The sequence below is a fragment of the Xenopus laevis genome, chromosome 2L (genome assembly GCF_017654675.1).
Source record: "Xenopus laevis strain J_2021 chromosome 2L, Xenopus_laevis_v10.1, whole genome shotgun sequence".
NCBI lineage: Eukaryota > Metazoa > Chordata > Amphibia > Anura > Pipidae > Xenopus > Xenopus laevis.
The window spans coordinates 29,276,111-29,297,575 of record NC_054373.1 but is presented as its reverse complement, the minus strand read 5'-3'; the positions used below and the strand labels follow the sequence as shown (position 1 = coordinate 29,297,575).

The window sequence follows — 21,465 nt, the reverse complement described above, 5'->3', positions numbered from 1 at the left end:
TTCAAATTCGAATTGAATTTGGACTATTCCCTAGTCGAGGTACACAAAAATAGCTCAAAATTCTAATTTTTTTACTTCACATTTTCAATTCGACCATTGATAAATTTCCCCCTAAATGTACGTTCATATTTTAAAAAGTAGTTTTTTAGTGTCAGTATCACTTTAAGGTAGCCACCTGTCTGGTTTTCACCTGGACAGCCCGAATTTTGGAAGGGCTGTCTGGCTGAATACTGCCTGACTGGATTTATAAATTAGGAAATCCGGAGATCCTTCAATTAGCAATTGCCATGTCATAACCCCAAAGTGTCGGACTGGCCCACCGGGATAGGAGGAAAACTCCCGGTGATTCCAGGGGTTAGTGGGCCTATTGCTTCTAACCATTTGGCCTATTTCATGGTCATTCCCTATTTCTTTATGAGAACAAAGAGGCTTAATAATGAAAGACTATAGTAAAGTATGTAGAGAAAAGAGACTAGGAGAATAAAGAGGTTGAGTGAGGAGAGGAGGTAAAGTCTACTAAAAGGTAATTTAAACGTTAATTAAACGCAGTAGGATTGTTTTGCTTCCAATAAAGATTAATTATATCTTAGCTGGGATCAAGTACAAGCTACTGTTTTATAATTACAGAGAAAAAGGATATCAATTTAAACATTTTGAATTATTTGATTAAAATGGAGTCTATGGGAGATGGCCGTCCTGTCATTCAGACCTTTCTGGATAATGGGTTTCCGGGATAATGGATCCTATACCTGTACTTATTTTTAGATGAGCATGTCCTTTATAATATTATGCAATGGCACTGGAGATCTTCGTTTGTTACATTTAGGTTTTCGTCAGCGTTTGAAATGTTAAGTGAAATCTAAAGGACAAGCTGCCAACATAGACTTCAGGCTATAAACAAAGCCACCCACTCTATAGCGTTCTCATTCCTGCCAGCAGAAAGCCTGGGCATTTATACAAGCTGTGATCTGAACCGGCATCAGAGTAATTCAGACTATTATACGGCTGAACAGAGTTAGCCATCTGCTGCCGCTCTGTACGGGATACCTCTTCCTAATCCAGCACAGAAAACAGAGCTATAAATGCACATAAAGGCTCCTTGTGTATATGGCTGGCAAGTTGTTGTCACGGTCATTACATTTTATGTGCCACCAGGCTGCGGGCTCTGTTTGTATTATGCACTTCTTCGGCAGCCCAATGAACTGATGCAGCTGGATATGCAGAACGGCACGGGCAGCCGCGGGCAAGGGTTCCTGCCAACCTGTTCCGTGATAAATAAAATATCTAAACCAGCTAATTGGGACAGTCTTCTGTTTATGTGGTTTAAACAAGATATGCCCAGCTAGTGGCGTTTCAGCTGCTGTTGAAATAAAGCTTCCATAACTGTAATAAACTTCTTGGCTCAGTATGATGGGAGCTGTAGCAAGACAACACCTATAAGACTACTGTATATGGGTCACATTTTTTTTTTTTTTTTTTATTTAAAGATTTTTATTTTCTGTTAAATTTCAACAAGCACATGTATGGTCATGTAAGTTGTAGAACTGGTTACATTATCACAGGTTGTCATGACATAGTCGACAGCATTGTATATGGGTCACATATGAATGAAGAGCAGTGTGCAAAGTGCAATTTTCGGTTGCAAATCACCATGTTTTTTTACACACAATTCAGTTCTGTATCAGTGTTAGAATTTAATTGCAGGGGAAATGGATCAGAAACACTGAAGCCAATTAAAGGGGACTTGTCAGTCCCTTTCATGTTAATAGAGCAAAATAAACTTTACTGACACTATATGGTAATCATTTAAACCTTGTTTCCTTAAAGGGATCCTGTCATCGGAAAACATGTTTTTTTTCAAAACGCATCAGTTAATAGTGCTACTCCAGCAGAATTCTGCACTTAAATCCATTTCTCAAAAGAGCAAACAGATTTTTTTTATATTCAATTTTGAAATCTGACATGGGGCTAGACATTTTGTCAATTTCCCAGCTGCCCCCAGTTATGTGACTTGTGCCTGCACTTTAGGAGAGAAATGCTTTCTGGCAGGCTGCTGTTTTTCCTACTCAATGTAACTGAATGTGTCTCAGTGGGACATGGGTTTTTACTATTGAGTGTTGTTCTTAGATCTACCAGGCAGCTGTTATCTTGTGTTAGGGAGCTGTTATCTGGTTACCTTCCCATTGTTCTTTTGTTTGGCTGCTGGGGGGAAAAGGGAGGAGGTGATATCACTCCAACTTGCAGTACAGCAGTAAAGAGTGATTGAAGTTTATCAGAGCACAAGCCACATGACTTGGGGCAGCTGGTAAATTGACAATATGTCTAGCCCCATGTCAGATTTCAAAATTGAATATAAAAAAATCTGTTTGCTCTTTTGAGAAATGGATTTCAGTGCAGAATTCTTCCGGAGCAGCACTATTAACTGATTCATTTTGAATTTCTTTTTTCCCATGACAGTATCCCTTTAAGGCTAGAAACTCACAATCATAGCAAGATGTCAGGTGCCATTTTGTGGACACTATTATTAATGTAAGATTAAAATCTTGTGGATGCACCAGGGGCTATGTCCAGGCAAAAGCAATTATAGACCGTGAGGAAGGGGATGAGAGCAGAGCAGTGACATTTAGGGACAGGGCACACAGGCAGATTCAGTGTGATTAGTCGCCCAGCGACAAATCTCCTCTTCTTCAGGGCAACTAATCTCCCCAAACTGCCTCTCCGCCGGCTGAAATGTATGTCACCAGCAGGATGGCACTTGACGCAATTTGTTTTCCGAAGATGCCTCACGAGGAAACTTCGGAAAACGAATTAGGCAAGTGCCATCCTGCCGGCGATTTACATTTTAGCCGGCGGGAAGGCAGAGGAGGCAGTTCGGGGAGATTCGTCGCCCGAAGAAGAGGAGATTTGTTGCCGGGCGACTAATCTATCTGAATCTGAGCGTGTGTCCTGTCCAATATGGCAGGGGCATACGAAGCTTCTGGGGAGATCAGTCGCCCAGGGTCAAATCGATTCTTCTTTAAGGCAACTAATCTCCCTGAACTGACTCCCCGCCAGCTAGAATCTAAATCGCCGGTGGGATGGCTCTTGGAACGCTTCGTGTTCTGAAGCCGTACGAAGTGAAAGTAATTCGCTGGCCCTTCTCTATGCCTGAGACATTCAGAGTTCAGATTTTTAACTAGATTTATAACAACTATGGATGGTGTCATAAAAAAAAGAATGTGGGTTTCATATTTAATTTGCAAAATACTTTAATTATCCAGCTTTTGTGGGAGGGACAACAGATCCCCTTTAAATGAAGATGTTCTCCAAATATTAAACAGGTAATGGGAGAAAAACACTGTAAAGGCCCATCCCTTTTTATACGCAAAGCAATATCCCAGGAAAGGAATATACTGTCTTCATTTTATGACTATCCTATAAAGCAATTCTCTCCTACAAAAACACCTAATGCACAAACTCTCTCTCCAGACCTGCTCTTGTTAATAGATTATCAGAGCAGAACTGGGGTTCTGAGCCCTAAACTTATAATCGACATAAACGATAATCATTTTCATTTGTCATAATAAAATAGGAATTATTAGCTTTTTATATTTTTTACTTTGACATGTGGGTTATATGTGTTTCACCCCCACTAAATGAAGTACCCACTGAGATTTCAGGTTCTTGTCTCTATAGCTGGCTAGGCTGCTGTCCATGCCCCAAATGTAACAAGATCGTTGGAGAGGTCAAATCACCATGGAGCCTGGAACATTTTTCAGGAACTGTCTATCTGCCTGTCTCTATGAGCTGGATTTTCTATAGATGGATGAGTCAATAACAGAGAAACAATTGTTTCAGGAGGCATGAAATTCAGTTATAAGCTACGCTCCATTTAGCTACTGAGGATAATCAGGTAACTGACGTGCACAAGAGGAGGCGGAGGACGAGGGAAAGGCGGGGGGTATGTATTTCCCTTCACAGATCAGGGGAATATTGCCATGATATTAACACTGTGAAATGTCCCAATAGTAATCAAGCTCCTAGCAAAACACACTGCAGGAATGATAAGAGAGTCTATCTCCCGTGGCACGAGGGTCACACTAAGCATCAAGTCAGCGGCAGTTTTACAGCTACAATTCACTGATGACCTTGCACTCGGCTGTGGCAGTTGCTGAACTTCCCCATCTATCCCCGAGGTCCATTTACAGCACGGTGTCCTCCCGATATAAATTGCTCTTTGTAACTCACACAGAGCACATACATCAATTAGAGGCATAGCCCCCCGATGCCTTGTTGGAGAATACGGTTTAAGTACAAGTGAAGGCTAATGCACATTTAACCTGTGGCAGTCGGCCTGCCCATTAGGAATGATGCCAGCCCTGCTTCCAATCCCAGCTTAATTTAATGAGCTGCCTGATGGCTGCTGTAGGGCCTACAAATACAATTATCTGCGTACAATAAACTGACACCACTCCGAGACCTTTAGTCCTCTGCTCTGGGATTTCTTGTAGTTCACTGGCTGGAATATTGTGATTTACCGGCAGGACCATTATATGTGCGGTTACATATGGCAGCAATACTGTCATTAAACTTCATATGGGTACACAGATCTGTTATCTGGAAACCCGTTATTCAGAAAACTCTGAAGGCCATTTCCCATAGACACCATTTTAATGAATTAAGTGACATTTTTTGCCATCTTCTCCTGTAACCTTGTACGTGATCCAAACTAAGATATAATTCATCTTTATCTGAGGCAAAACAATCCTATTGGCTTTAATTAATGTTTAAATTATTTTTAGCAGAGATAAATTATGGAGATTTAAATTACAGAAAGACCCATTACTAGTGGTGGGCGAATAAACTTACCAGGCACGAATTCTCATAGAATTTCCGCTTTTCGTCCCATGCTAAACTGCTGTGAAAATTCACCAGTGAATTTAAAAAATTTTGGACGCGCATTGGGAAAGTCGCTTGCATCAAAACCGTTGTGCGTCAACATTATTCAGACGCCCATTGACTTTAACACCAGCGTCACAATTTGCTAAGTTTCTCTGTTTCTCAAATTTCGTGGGAAAATCATGAATTCGATATTAACTTCATAGAATCACTTTTGCTTTTAGAGGTTGGCAGGATGGTATTTGCCTTCCAAATTGAAGCTTATAGGGGTATTTCCAAAAGCACCAGCATGTGCAGGTGCTCTAAAATGGACCCAATGGAGAGAATACTGATGCTCCTGCACTTCCACATAGTTGCCAATGATTTTATTCTGTGCCTTCCAATGAATGATGCCCAACTGCTACCCTGTTGGCCACCAGTAGTTGGAGGCAGCTCCAGGGTTCCCACAGTGGGTTGCATCAACTCGACCCACACTTCATTAGTGGGGACATAGATGGTGACAACACTAAGGGGGTTCGATTTGTGTTTTCCATGAAAATTAGAGGTTTTGTCTAGTATTTTAAAATAAAAACTAAAATATTTCAAGATTTATTATACCCTGACCCTGGAAATAGCTTGAATCTGAAAAATACACCATCTAAAACCTGTCAAGTTCATGTAGAAGTCAATCAGAGGCTGACCAGGCTGGCCGAGTGCCTTAGGCAACACAGCTGGCCAGCTCGCCCCCATCCTTCTCCTGTGGCTCGCATGCATGAGTGGTGGCAATACTCTCGTGCATATGCACAGTCACATGCGCTGTGACGTTTTACACATATGTGCTTGGTAGAGGAGAGCGCAAGCTAGGTGGAAGGTGCGTTTGGTCTAGGGGTAGGCAGAAGAGGTAGCTGCCCAGCGCCCCTCAATGGTTGCACCCTAGGCAGCTGCCTCTTCTGCCTACCCCTAGTTCCAGCCCTGGAGTCAATGGCAGATGTCCCTTGAACTATTTGAAGATGTTAATAGCCTTCATGATGTTTGAGTTTTTTCTGAAGTTTCTGTCCAAAAACTATCAATTCGAGTTTTTTTTCTCAGAAAACTAGATTAATTTGAGTTTACGGGTTTTGCAACTCGACCTCGCAGAATCCTTTTTCTTCCATTCAAGTTTTTTCTTAAATCAGAAACCATTCAAGTTCATTTGAGGTATAAAAAATAATAACATTCGACCTTTTATAAATAACCCTCTAAATATGCATTCAAAAAGGTTATAGTATTTGTAGTGGATTTAAATTGCTCCCTCTCTACAAGGACTGACCTCAATTTAAGTGCACGTTTCCTGTCCACACTTTGAACAAACTGGACATGTGATATAAGTGCTCCTTTGTAAGTACAGGATTTTAAACCAGAAAAAAATGAAATCATATTATAACAATATTCATAATAACAGAACCGTGTTATTCTCTATAATATATTGTACCTGGAACGCTCATTGCTCCTTAGTATAAATGATAAGGATGCTGCTCAAGGCTGGGGCTGCTCTGTGTCTTATTTACAGTAAGTGGGTTAATTGCATTGTGTATCATGCAGACAAACCTCACCCTGTACTTAACTCAACCATTTATTTTTCCAGGAAACCAAGTGTCTTCCTTTGGGTGGAGGCTGTGGCTACATATGGAACTATACAGACATCAAGGAGTTCCTGCATGCTAAAAAAAACTTTCCATGTTTTCCTCCTTATGTTTTTGTTACAGTTCTATAATGTATATATATATATATATATATATATATATATATATATATATATAGGATCCGTTATCAGGAAAACTGTCATCCCCCATAGATACTGACACTGAAACTGACCCCATCTATAAAAACAAATGCTCTGTAAGGCTACAAATGTATTATTATTGCTACATTTAATTACACATCTTTCTAATTCAAATCAATGCATGGTGCTAGGGTAATTTGGACCCTAGCAACCAAAACTGCAAACTTTAGCTGAATAAAAAGCTAAATAACTAAAAAAAAATAAAAAAAACACAAAAAAAAATTAAAACCAATTTAAAATTGTTTCAGAATATTACTCTCTACATCTTACTAAAATTTAACTCAAAGGTGGATAGCCCCTTTAAAGTATGGAGATCCAAATTACAGAAGTATCCCTTATCTACAATACCAAGGGGGTTATTTACTAAACTCCAAATGCCAAGAAATTGTGTTTTTTTAGTTTAAAATCCGAATCTTTAGTGAAAAAAACCCACAAATTTTTCAGGATTTATTATCTCCCGAGGATGGAAAAAAGTCCAATTATGAAAATCCGGCAACTCAGACCTGTGGAGGTTGCATATAAGTGGGAGAAGCACCAAAGATTTTTTGATCTGCACTGGGTTTCGTGCAATATTCCGAAGATTTCATGGTTTACATATATGAATAAAAAATAAGATTTGTATTGTACACGATTTTTCTGTTTTTTTTCCCCGCAAACAAAATTTTCGGAAAAGTGTAATAATCAATAGGGCGAAAAAACTTGTGCGGATTCGGTCGTTGTTTTTTCAGAAAATATTGAGATAAATTCAGACTTTGATAAACGGGCCTCCCAAAGTCCTGAGCATCCTCGATAACAGGTCTGACTGTAGATATATATTAACCTTTCAACAAAGCAGGTTTAACTCAGGGATTAAATAAACCCCCAATGACTGCACAGTATGTGATTGATTTCATGACAGGTAGAAGTAACAAGTTCATTCAGCATTTAGATCCCAAACATGAAAGATTCCAGCTTCCAGTGGAGCATGAAGTGACATATGATTGCTGATAGTAGCAGCACGTGGAATAGTAAATGAAGACACACTGAACAGAATAAGGAATAGTAAAAGTGTTATTTGAGCATTGGCTGCCAGGTTACAGAGTGAATAATAGTGATGTGCGGGTACACGCAACCACGCCCTCCCAAAAGTCTATAAATTAACGGGCCGGAAGTCGGCAGCATGATGCCGCCATCCGAAGATTTATTTTGAGGCAGCCAACCTGAACCCGTGGGTCTTTTTTGGGCCGGCCTGCACATCACTAGTAAATATGTCAGCAAGTTCACAGTCATAGAGCTTTTAATCTCCCAGCTTTCATACCCAGGTAACATATTCACTGGACACTTGTTATACAGTTATAGGATATGTTATTTGAAAACCAATTATCCAGAAAGCTCCGAATTATGGGAAGGCCATATTCCATAGACCCCATTTTATCCAAATAATCCAAATTTTCCAAGTATCTGTAATAATAAAATAACACCTTGTATCTGATCCCAACTAAATAATAATTATAATTAATCCTTATTGGAGGCAAACCAATCTGATTGGGTTTAATTCATGCTTTAAGATTTTTTTAGTAGATTTAGGGCATAGTGATCCAAATTACAGAAAGACCTCTTATCTGGAAAACCCTATTTGCCAAGCATTCTTGATAACAGGTCCCATAACTGTATTCCAGAACCTCAATGCTTTTCCCTTTTTTGATATCACTCTTCTAATGGGCGATTAACCAAAAAGCTCAAGTGTCGTACGGGAACCAGAACTGGATCGCAGTCTTACAGAAAGATCCCATATCTGGAAAGCCTCTGGTCCCAAGCATTCTATGGGACCTATAAAAAATGTTATTTAGTACTCAATATGATTTTTTCTTCATAGTGAGTACACAATAAGATTGTTGCTTCACAAATACGAATATATGATGAAATTATAGCTTGGAGAAAGACCATGTGTTTATTGCTTTTCAGAGAACAATGTTGTTCTTAGAACATAATATAATTATTCTTTTTGTATACATACAGCCTATAACTCAATCAGGAACAAAAGATGAAAAATAAAGGACAAAGATGAAAGACAAGTGAAATGATTTTACATTCAGCAAATGGCAAATGCCTGGTGTACCTGACATGCTTTGTTGGGGGATCAACTTTTGCCAACCCCAAGTAGTTAAAAAGAAGGGGGTTATGGTGCAGAACCTATACATTAAATATAAACCATAATATAATGCATACCTTGGGATACTAATAAGATTTTATGGAGCCTTTCACAGAGTACTATCAGTAAGTGCAAAATGGATACTGTGCGTCGCTGCTTGAAACCGACTTCTTGCAGTGTTAGCACTCTTGCACAGATATATATATATATATATATATATATATATATATATATATATATATATATACACACACACACACACACATATACTCTGCACTCCCCTGCCCGTAGCTGCATTTCCGGTTGACAATGAAACAGCTGTTGTTTGCATTCTTGCCTACAAAATAAACACATTTTATCAGAATGCTGTGAACTCATCGTTAATCAGCCTGAAAAGTACTATTCTGCAGTATACTCTGCAATGTTTATTTCCCTAAGTGCGTTGCTTTGAGCCATGAGTGATGTGAGACCCATATCAGAGCAGGTACCAGCCACCAATCAAATGACGGAATGATGTTGCGGCACATAGATATGGAAAGCTAATATACAGACAGCCAATGGTCTTTCTCGCATTCTGATGGATTGTGAGCCTAATGTGACAATAGGAGTGGAACTGGCTCATGGCCCAAACACTCACAAGTCTTTGGCACCTTATTTTCCCAGGAACTTTTGTGCAAACCTCCGTTTCCGGACAAGTTATGCATCCTAGCTCCTTACTGCCAAATCAGGGAATATTTTGTAGAATTCCATAGAATTCCATGTATTCACTTATACCTAATCAATAAACTATTACACAATGACATCATCTTGTGTTGATTCACTTATCTCTAATTATGACACCATCACACAATGACATCATATAGTTATGTCAGATACCCTACACCCCCCTAAGAAAAGATGCATATTGTTTCAGAATAATAGTCAAAATTATTTTCTCTGGAGAAAAGACAGTTATATTATATAGCATTACAGACACATAGCGGGAATCTTTTTTCCCTTAAAAAGGATCACCGTACCAGAGGCAATGCCTTCAGACTAGAGGAAAAGAAATTTCATTTGTAGCAACGTAGGGGGTTGTTCACAGTCAGGACAGTGAGATTGTAGAATGTACTGCCGGGTGATGTTGTGATGGCTGATTCAGTTAATGCTTTTAAGAACGGCTTGGATGATTTCTTGAACAAGTATAATATCCAAGGCTATAGAGATACAGGTATGGGACCTGTTATCCAGAATGCTTGGGACCTGGGGTTTTCCGGATAACGGATCTTTCCATAATTTGGCTTGTCATACCTTAAGTCTACCAGAAAATCACGTAAACATTAAATAACCCAATAGGCTGGTTTTGCTTCCAATAAGGATTAATTATATCTTAGTTGGGATCAAGTACAAGCTACTGTTTTATTATTACAGAGAAAAGGGAAATCATTTGTAAAAATTTGGATTATTCGATTTGTAATGGAGTCCATGGAAGATGGCCTTTCCATAATTTCGGAACTTTCTGGATATCGGGTTTCTGGATAACAGATCCCATGCCTGTACTAAAATCTATAATTAGAATAGATATTGGTATAAATAGCTTCAGTGGGTGTATGGAACGGTTAGTGTGAGTGTGCACTGTAGTTCATTTGGAGGGGTTGAATTTGATAGACATTGGTCTTTTTTCAAACCAACTTCGCTATGTACCTACGTAACTATCACTGGGAAAGCATCTTAATAAATTTGAAACACAGGCAATGCAGTAACAGGCACAGTCTAGTAATTGATAGCAATCATTAAAATGTGTCCTTTCCAACAACAGAGTAACTATGGGTTACTAGACCTGGAACAAACATTGCACTTGTTATTACATTCCTGCCATACAAACTAATACAGAATATCCCATGAGTTAAGGTTAGAAACTTGCAAGAATTGTCCAGTTTAGGAGTCTCCTAAAGATGGGCAGGCAAGTAGAAACACAAGGAAACTATAGTTGGGTATGGATATTAGAATATCTAGGTATGAAAGGGTTTCCCTCTGTGTCCTTCCGTTCATATGAGATACAGACATTTCCCGGATAGTGAGCACTTAACAGAATGCCAAGAACGTAAGAGATCACCGGCCTTGTTAGTGTTGGCAGGAGTTCTTCTCCATCTAGACAATGGAGGACAAGCCGTAGGGACATGATAGACAGCAGCTCTCCATCTCTGCTGCAAGGAGCAGGCTATAAATAAAGGCAGAAGCACTTGAATATTGACAAATTAAAATTTACTAAGCCGTTTTGATCAGCCTAATGGCCCCCGTCTCCGTTGCTTTCTCTTAGAATCTGCACACTGCTAAATATGCTATCTGACCTTAAATGCCATAAAACTAAGTAGCTTTATAATTTATCATTTCACTTTGGTTAATGAGAGGAAAGATTATGGATGGAATTAAGTAGAAGTTGTGGGCTCTGAAAAGGAGAAAAAGGAGAAGAAAACCCACACTGTCACAATAAAGCCATCATGTTACAGCTACAGATATAATGGTGTAGGGGTTGTCCATATCTAGTATGGCTTTGGCAGAGCTCACAAATTTAACATTTGGTGCATAGAACTGGCAATCCTTGGGCTGACTCAGGTTCAGAATTTTAAAGGAGAAATAAACCTGGGAAAGTATGGCTGCCCACCAGCAACGTCCCATAAAAGGAAAGATACTTTATTCCTTTTTCTCTATCCTCCAACCTCCATAATGGTATAATGAACAATAATATCTTCCATAGTTTTCTTTGGGTGAAGTAATTTACCACTGCTTCTCTGCCCCTCCCCTACTCCCAGTTTACCGGTGAGGTACGGGTCTTGTGACACCACGCACCAACAAATGATTGTCCAATCTAGAAAGGGTCCGACTAGGCCTGTGGGACACCGGGAAAAAAAACAGTGGACCCCAGCCCTAGTGGGCGCAGCTGGCCCAGACATGATCCCATGGGTGCATTTGATTGTGTGCTCCCTTTTTCTTTTCAAATTCTTGTTCTTGAATTTCACAATAAAACAATATGACCATTTTACAGCATGTAAATAAATATGCAGTTTCATATTTCAAATGGATATCATACAGATTTTTACATGAACCATAAACAAATATTGTTAACTATTTTGACTTGTGTGCTCCCTGCACCCGATCGTTGCTCCACCCTTTCCCCTATCGCGAAGAGAAAAGAGGTAGGAGCAGGCGGGGGTAGGAGGTTGGAGGAGTGTTGTGGCTAGGGTTGCCACGCGGCAGGTATTTTAGCCGGTAAAAAACCTGCCAAGGCCGGTATTAAAAATTTACCGGCAATGTAGCTTCTGGTTAAATTGTAATACCCTTAACAAGACCCCTTGGCCCGCCCCAATCCTCTGGAAACTTAACTTTTGTCCGCCTTTGGGGATCTCCGCGTTGTGGCCCGGCCCCTTTTAAGTCACGGCACCTACCCCTTTTACGTCACAGTCCGCCCCTTTTGTTCCCACCCCCCAACCCTACGTGGCAACCAAACCCTAGTTGTGGCTGGGGCAGTGGAGGGTGGCGGTGGGGCCAGGGGGAGTGTGGGCCCTGATGGGTTCGGAACCCCACCAGTCCAGAGAAGAGGAAGTCAAAGGAAGATCTCTAATTGGCAGACACAAAGGAATTAGCTACAATGGTGCTATACAGGTCAGGACAGTGTTTTTGCCATATGAAACCCTAGAATTTCTGGAGGAGGGAGGGCTCCATTCCGAGAAATATATAATATTGTCATTTAATTCTCATTTAAAATAGTTCATCATATGTAGTTTATATATATATATACTATATATAGTATATATATATATATATATATTTATTTATTTATTTATTAATCTCTATGTTTTACACTGTAAATTACAGGTCCCCTTAACAAGTAACAGCCATGAGGCCTGCCAGTTTACTATGCCTGGTTTAGACTGGTTTAGACTTAAAGGCTATGCACTTTATTCACTGTGACTATTAGTAATACAGATCAGTGTAATCGGCAAAGGTCCTTTATAGCCGGAGAGAAGAGACAGCAACCTCTGATGTCAGAGCAGCAGGTTCTCTGTCACATTGCGTTTGAGCGAACAGGTTGAGATGTTGACACTGGCAATTGTGAAATTACTGGCTTGGGAAGAAAGTGCCAGTCCGCGAGGGAAAACTCAGTGAACCATTGTCATTGTGAAACAAACTGTCAAAAATGTTCCTTTCCAATATATTTTGTGCTGGAATGATGAAGATCTACCATGTCTAACTAGTCAAAATGCATGGGTGAGAACATCAAAACTGTGCTGGGCCTGGGGACAATGAATTAATTCATGAAATTTATTATTTTTAAGATTATGTTTGGAGAGAGTAGAGCTGTCCCCAATATAGCAATCTCCCAGCACTTTAGACTGGCCAGGACCCTTACCAATGGTCATGCTGTCAGAAACTGCCACGGGGAAGGACAATAATTCAGAGGAGGCTGGGAGACCCAGTGAGGTTGGAAAAGACAGTGTAGGAGTGCAAAGGAAATATGAGAATCTGATTTTTATGTGTAGCAGAAATCAGTGAACCAGAAGGATAAATTATTGCATTGTGCAATATTTTGTGCAGTTATAGAGTAAATTCAAATTAAATTGCAGATTTACTCAGCATGATTGTAAGACGTATAACGTGGATAATGGGGGTCATTTATCAACACTGGGTAAATTTGCAACTGGGTAGTAACCTATAGCAACCAACCAATAATTAGTTTCCTTTAGACAGCTGCAGGAAGAATAATTAAAGCAAATATTATTAAAATAAAACAGGGCACTCTGAACATCTTAAATGAGGCCTATGGTGCTTGTTAGCTTGTGTTTTCTTTTGGAACTATGGAAACATCACATTTGCAAATCAATTACATATGCAGATCATTTCGTTTGTCTGTGTATAAAAGCTATTTGTTACACTTTTAAAGCTCATTGTACATTTCCTACTGGTCCCAACAAAATGACTGAAAAGTGAATAGAGGCATCCTTTTATACAAGAAATAGATGATTCTGTAATACAGCGAGGGGCATATACAAAATGAATTAATATGTTGTTAAAAAAAATGCCATTTCCTAGATTTGCCACATCTGAGCCAGCATTTTGATTGGTACATTCTGTTATGTTTATAGTTTTGATCCATTATGAAATAGTAAGTGGCAATTTCTTTCTGGCATTTAGAGCATTAATTTTTTTTCCTTTTTACTCTGTTCATCACAGCAATGATCTAAATCAGGGGTGTCCAACCTTTTGGCTTCTCTGGGCCAGATTGGAAAAAGAAAAATTGTCTGGGGCCACACATGGAATACACAAACACTTTTGATTTGTAAAATTAAAGGAGAAGGAAAGCTACGGAGGCATTTTATTGCCAATATATTAGCTGAAATAGTGCAAGATAGAATACTATATTTATTCCGTAGAATGTTTTCCCATACCTGAGTAAAAAGCTCTAGAAACTCTCTGTTTGTTTAGGATAGGAGCAGCAGTATTAACATGGTGTGACATCACTTCCTGCCTGAGTCTCTCCCTGCTCTGGGCTCAGATTACAGCAGAGAAGGGAGGGGGGGGGGGAAAGAGGAGCAAACTGAGCATGCTCTTGCCCAGGGCAATGAGTTTTAAGATGAGGGCAGGAAGTCTGATACAGGAGCCCATGTGTACACAATAGAATGAAAGAAATGCTGTGTTTCTTTTGACAGGGGACTCAGAGCAGCACTACTTTGGGGGTTTACTGGTATATTTAGATGGACCTTTCTGATAAGACTTATTTAGTTTTAACCTTTCCTTCTCCTTTAAAGAAAATACACAGAAAAGAACTACAATACCAGTTGGATAACCAGATGGAGCTATACATTGGAATACGGGACACCTGGATATTAAAAAGACTTATTATTATATTATTATTACTAACACAAAGTGTTATTTTACTCTCGTTTTCTCTGTATTTACATACATTTATTTCTTATATCTCCCTTTTCTTCCTTTTCTCACTCCTTCAAGCTGGGCCACATTCATAGGTTGGACATAGGTTGGACACCCCTGATATAAATACAAACGTAGCTGAAACATTCACTGTAATGCTAAATAAATAGCAAAAAAAAGAATAGGTATGGGATCTGTTATCCAGAATACTCAGGACTTGGGGTTTTGGGATAATGGATCTTTCCGTAAAAGTCTACTAGAAAAAACATTAAATAAACCCAATAGGCTGTTTTTTTAATTATATCTTAGTTGGGATCAAGTACAAGCTACTGTTTTATTATTATTACAGAGAAAAAGTTTCTAAAAGTCTTTAAAATCTTGATTATTTGGATAAAATGGAGTCTATGGTAGAGTCCTGCAGCGGGTCGGGTACCCGCCAAAAAGCCCTGTGGAATGAGGGTAGGATTTTCAGGTGTGGGTATAGATCCGGGTCTTCAGGTCGGGTTGCGGGCCTGATCTCAATTTCTTATCTTATGTTATATTGTGTATATTTTACACCTTTTAAAATTTTACAAAACTTGTTTCTGTTCCTGCCCACTGATGATGTCACTTCCGGTTTGCAGCAACACCACTTCCTGTTTGATGGTGGTCGGCAGGTTGCGGGTCGGGTTACGGATAAGGCAGTTGCAAGTCCTGGGTTGGGTAGCGGATCAAAGTGGGTAAATATGCGAGTTGTGGTTCGGGTCACGGGCTGCGGGCCTTAGAATTAGTTCCGCGCAGGACTCTAGTCTATGGGAAATGGCCTTCCTGTCATTCAGAACTTTCTGGATAACAAGATTCCGGATAATGGATCTTATACCTGTATGTGAGTATTCACTTGTAAGCATGAACTATCTTCCATTAAATAATAGTTGCATTTGCCATTTGCAAAGAGTTACTTCCATACATTGCACCTTTAAAGCAGGGTTATGAGCAGCAAACACAGGGCCACTTAAACCATATTAAATAAGTGAAACTAGAACTCACCACCACTGTTCATCAATGTGAAATTCAGCCACACTCTCCTTACTTGTACTTGTATGGGATTACTAGAGACAGACTGTATCTATCAAAGGGTTAGCCTTAACGCTTTCATAAATATGCCCCAAAATATCCCATACAAGTGATTATAGAGCTGTGGAATTTCTGCCTAGGGCATTGTCACATAAATAGATCCAAAGTTCACACATCAGAGAACATGACTTGTGTCTTAACGTTGTTATATAGCAGTACTTGAAAGTAGGGTTTTGATGTCACTGATAAGTCAAAACGCAGCAGACAAAGAAAATTGTTGAAAAAAACCCACAGTTGGGTATTTGGTACCATGCTGATATGCAGCTGATATGGCCATACCAATAACAAAGGAAGCATTTATAACTCACTCTCTCTCTCTGCTCAGAGCCATACTTCTGAGTAATATTCTGAGACACTTTGTAATTGGTTCTCATTTATTAGTATTTGTGTTTTTGAGTTATTTAGCTTTTTATTCAGCTGCTCACCAGTTTGCAATTTCAGCAATCTGGTTGCTAGCAACCATGTACTGATATGAATAAGAGAATGGAATATGAATAGGAGAGGCCTGAATAGAAAGATGAGTCATAAAAGGTAGCAATAACAATACATTTGTAGCCTTACAGAGCATCTGTTTTTAGAAGGTGTCATTGACCCCCATTTGAAAGAGTCAGAAGGCAAATAATTCAAAAACTATATCAAATAAATAATGAAGACCAAATGAAAAGTTACTTAGTACTGGCCACTCTTTAACAAACTATGGGATAAATTTATTAAGGGTCGAAGTGAAAAGTCGAATACGAATTTTCAAATGTTTTTTTTTTGGTCAAAACTCTCAAATTTAAATTGTGAATTATCCAAACTCGATTCGAGTTTTAATTTGAATTACAATTTCGAGATTTATCATACTCTGGCCCTTTCGACTATTCGCCACCTAAAACCTGCCAAATTACTGTATACGTCAATGGGAGAGGTCTAGGGATCAATTTGGTGATGTTTGTAGACTTCCTGACATTCGACTTTTTTTTCAGAGAAAAAAACTCGAATCGAGTTTTTATAATTTGAATCAATTCGATTCGAGTTTTCGGGTCGTTTAAATTTGTTCTAGTTTAACAAATCTGATTTTATTAACACATTTCGACTAGTCGAAATTTGAATTTATGGGAATTTAGGCAAGTTTATAAAAACTAACCCTTGATAAATGTGCCTGCAAAAGTCAACTTAAAGGTGAACCACCCCTTTAATACAGGACAGTTATGACGCAGGGTAGCGCTGGTACCACTAGCTCCCTATAGAAAACAATACATGACAAAAACCAAAGGCTGTGCTAAAAAATTATATATTTCCATATTATGCATATCACTGACTTACCTGCTGCTGTCTGCATGTATCCTGCGAGGGTGCACAGGCGTCTTTCACACAAGCCACTAGGAAGGAACAAGGTGATGGTGGCCAGCAAGCAGCTCATTACCAGAAGAACACAACCTCCAGAGCAAAGTACGGCACTTGTCTGTAACGGCAGAAACACAAGTATATGAAGAACCTTATGACTGTATCAATAATGGCACAATACAATTCAATTCTGATACCATTAAATAGTATCTGGTAAGGAGAGTCACAAGCATGTTCCCTGCCATATTTTATTGATTTAAAACAAATATATTCATGTATTCTTTCGGGTTTTATCTTTTTAAAAGCTATATTTTATTAAACATTAGAACTTTACAGCACTACAGGAATACAGGATCCATATACAGGTATAGGATCCCTTATCCGGAAACCCGATATCCAGAAAGCTCTGAATTACGGAATGGCTGTCTCCCATAGACTCCATTTTATCCAAATAATCCAAATTTTTAAAAATTATTTCCTTTTTCTTTGTAATAATAAAACAGTACCTTGTACTCGATCCCAACTAAGATATAATTAATCCTTATTGGAAGCAAAACCGGCCTGTTGGGTTTATTTAATGTTTAAATGAATTTCTAGTAGACTTAAGGCATGAAGACCCAAATTACGGAAAGATCCTTTATCCGGAAAACCCCAGGTCCAGAGCATTCTGGATAACAGGTCCCATACCTGTAATACATTCTGGTATTGTATATAAGGAGAAAATGAGGAATATAGAGGAACCAGAAGAATATAAAACCATACTGCACACTGATCATTAGGGCGACATTCTGTTTACACAGCTACTGTATGTCAATGAAGGTTTCATCTTTAACCTATTTAGGTACTGGCTATTTGGGTACTGGCTGTTCCTCATACAGTAGAGCATTGAGATGGGGCACACTTATTTATACAAACTCATGGGGGTATATTTATCAAAGAGTGAAGTTAGAGATCAATGGGTGAAAGTGAAAGTCCATCCTTTGATAAATACGCCTTTCAAAATCCCATAGAAATGAATATAGAGTGGTGGAATTTCATTCTAGATGCTGTCTTAAAGGAACAGTTCAGTGTAAAAATAAAAACTGGGTAAATAAATAGACAGTGCAAAATAAAAATTGTTTCTAATATAGTTAATTAGCCAAAAATGTAATGTATAAAGAAAGGCTGGAGTGACTGGATGTGTAACATAATAGCCAGAACACTACTTCCTGCCTTTCAGCTCTCTAACTCTGAGTTAGTCAGTGACTTTAAGGGGAGTCACATGGGACATAACTGTTCAGTGAGACTGCAATTGATCCTCAGCATGCAGCTCAGATTTAGGCTAAGGCCACACTAGGCGATAGCGCCGCGATTTGACTCGCGGCGACTTTTCGCCGCGACTTTTAAGCCGCAATCGCTGGGGAAACTTTTGCGCTGGCGTCTATGGGGAATCGCGAAAAATCGCCAGCGTAAAAACACACGCGGCGATCTTTTCTCTACTGTCGCTCGAAATTGCCTCGCTAGGCGATCTTTTCTCTACTGTCGCTCGAAATTGCCTCGCTAGGCGATTTCGAGCGACAATAGAAAAAAGATCGCCGCGTGTGTTTTTACGCTGGCGATTTTTCGCGATTCCCCATAGACGCCAGCGCAAAAGTTTCCCCAGCGATTGCGGCTTAAAAGTCGCGGCGAAAAGTCGCCGCGAGTCAAATCGCGGCGCTATCGCCTAGTGTGGCCTTAGCCTTAAAAGCAAACAGTTATGACCCATGTGGCCCCCCCTCAAGTCACTGATTGGTGCACAGTCTATCTATTTACCCAGTTTTCTCTTTGGTTTTCTTCTTGAATTTTTACCCAAGGCCTTCTTCCCTAAAGGGAGCCCATATCTTTTCATAACTTATATGAGCTCCATGCTCCCTCACACCTATTTCTCCAGCAGTGAAAGAGGGCCCTATGGAATCTATTTCTTGCATGATTTGTGGTGACCAAACTCTGATGGCCTCACAGCAGGTGCTTATTTTTGAGTTACTCGTTTGGAGACAAGTTTAGGTTGCATAAAAACCAGGTGTACAGCCAAACAGAGCCTCCTGTAGGCTGCCAGTCCACACAGGGGCGATCAAATAGCCAATTACAGCCCTTATTTCGCACCCTCAGGGACTTTTTTCATGCTTATGTTGCTCCCCAACTCTGTTTACATTTGATTGTAGCTTAAAAAAGTTTGGGAAGCCCCCATTTTAAACTGTTGAGCTGCGTGGCAGTGTTGGGGCAGAAACACCACACGCATATCATCTATAGACCTGAGTTTTTCAGATGCTCCAATGATTTTCATGAGGGTTGAATTAGGATTTTAATGTGATTATTATAAAAGTGGGACTTTGTCAGTATTGTTTGCACCATAACACTTTAGAATAGATTGTGGCCTTCATTTTTTCAGGAACCCTGTATTATAGAATTGTTATCTAGAGACCTTCAGGACAGGGCAATCTTTAGTTGCGGTGGGGTCCTGGGCATAATAGACTTGTGAGAGACAAGTATTTATATACTATATGGCTATGATAATACATCATGATAATAATACATGATTACAATAATACAGATATAGGAATTTTTAAAATATTGGTTTTCAAATATTAATAAAACCCAATTATTCTGCCATAATTGCAGCTAAGTTACCATCAAGTACCATCTCTTGTGTTACAGAGAATAATTCAAATGTTCAAAAGTAAAAAATGGATTATTATTCGTTTAAACAGGACATTGTGGTAAGTGGGATTGCTGAATGTCTGTCTGGATAAAGGGTTTCTAAATAACAAATCTCAAAACCTTAATACATTAAGCTCTTGATCCCAGAAAACAACATTGGGTGTTATGTACATAATAGCAACATGTATATGATTATGTCTAAGGCTATCTATGAAGTTCATTCTTCATTCTGCCAGAATAAAATGGATGAGGTCTATTGTGAGCAGAGGAAATAAATGTAAGAGCTGAGGACAGTCTATGGGATGTCATTTGTCATCTTATGTTTTGTCGAGAATGACACAGAATAGTTGATAACTGTTTATGCAGCAAATAACAAAGGTCATAAATGATGGATTCTTTTATCAGTGATGGAGCCCACTTTTTTTAAGACCCCCTTTAAGTCAAATTCCTGCCTATACTATATAGTAAGAACAGGCAGTAAGAAATGCTTACTCAGCTCTATGGAACTATCAGCAGCACAGGAGTGCAGAGCTTAGCATTAATGATGTTCTGCATTTAATTCAACCAAAGCACCATGTAGCATTATCTTAAATGATAACATTAACATTTGTGGTGGATATATGAAGAAGAGAGAGTTATCCCCCACGAAAACGCTGAGCCTCATCACAAACCAATCTGTAGCTTAATAAAAGTGGATAAACGCCTTAAATTTATGTTAGTGTTCTTCCCGGTGCTATTTAAGCTTATTAGGGTGGGGGACTCTTCCAATACTTTTAAATGTGACCACCAACATTGTCAACCCGTGCTTAACACCAAACACAGGCACAATAGCTTCTCAAGAAACCATCAGAAGTCATTGCCTAGAAAGCAAGAGGCATGATCTGGTCCAAGTGGGGGTGTAGCCAACTGAAAACACCATCAATGGAATCAGATACATAAGAAACTGAAGCAATCCCTCATATCTGCTCATGTACTGAAAGAAATTGTAGAACTATGACAGCATTGATATAGGCCTATCTTAAGCACAATTGTGCTGGAAATTTATTGTATTCTGTCCCTCTATCAACGCTTTAAAATTGTCTTCTCTATAGGCAGTTTGCGTTTTATACCATTTTTCTTTACAGGATAAGAGACTTCTACTTTGATCGTCTGCAGAAAACAAAGCAGCAGGCACATTCATTGATATATAAAGTATATTTGTTTAATATGATGGATCAAGTTAAGTGCAGCTTTAGCTTCAATTGATTTCTTTTCTTTATTATTTCTGAAGGATACAGTCTGAAGGTCAGTAAACCCTTAGTGAATGCAATGCCCACAGAGCCCACACCACTACAACTCTTTATTAGTATTCATTGTCTATTATTATATTCTTTTGCCAATATTTGAATGTAACTGTATACATGCCAGGTACCGATTGGTTTCACGTGTATTTTTTAGGGCATCTTAGCTTGACTGACATCACCTGCAAGGGACTGTTCACCTTTTGCAATTGGTTTTATTATTTGTGGTTTTTGCGTTATTTAGCTTTTTATTCAGCAGCTCCCCAGTTTGCAATTTCAGAAATCTGGTTGCTAGGGTCCAAATTAACCTAGCAACCATTGATTTGAATAAGAGACTGGAATATGAA

At 39.1% G+C, this 21,465-nt stretch overlaps 1 protein-coding gene across 1 annotated transcript in view; it reads right to left on the bottom strand.

Annotated features, from left to right (window-relative positions):
• The window catches only part of LOC108707926 (transmembrane protein 211), a 168,147-nt gene that overhangs the window by 92,426 nt on the left and 54,256 nt on the right, over positions 1-21,465 (bottom strand). The window contains exon 2 of the mRNA XM_018246037.2: positions 17,142-17,280. Within this exon, the coding sequence (XP_018101526.1) occupies positions 17,142-17,280 (139 nt within the window). The remainder of the gene's footprint in view (positions 1-17,141; positions 17,281-21,465) is intronic.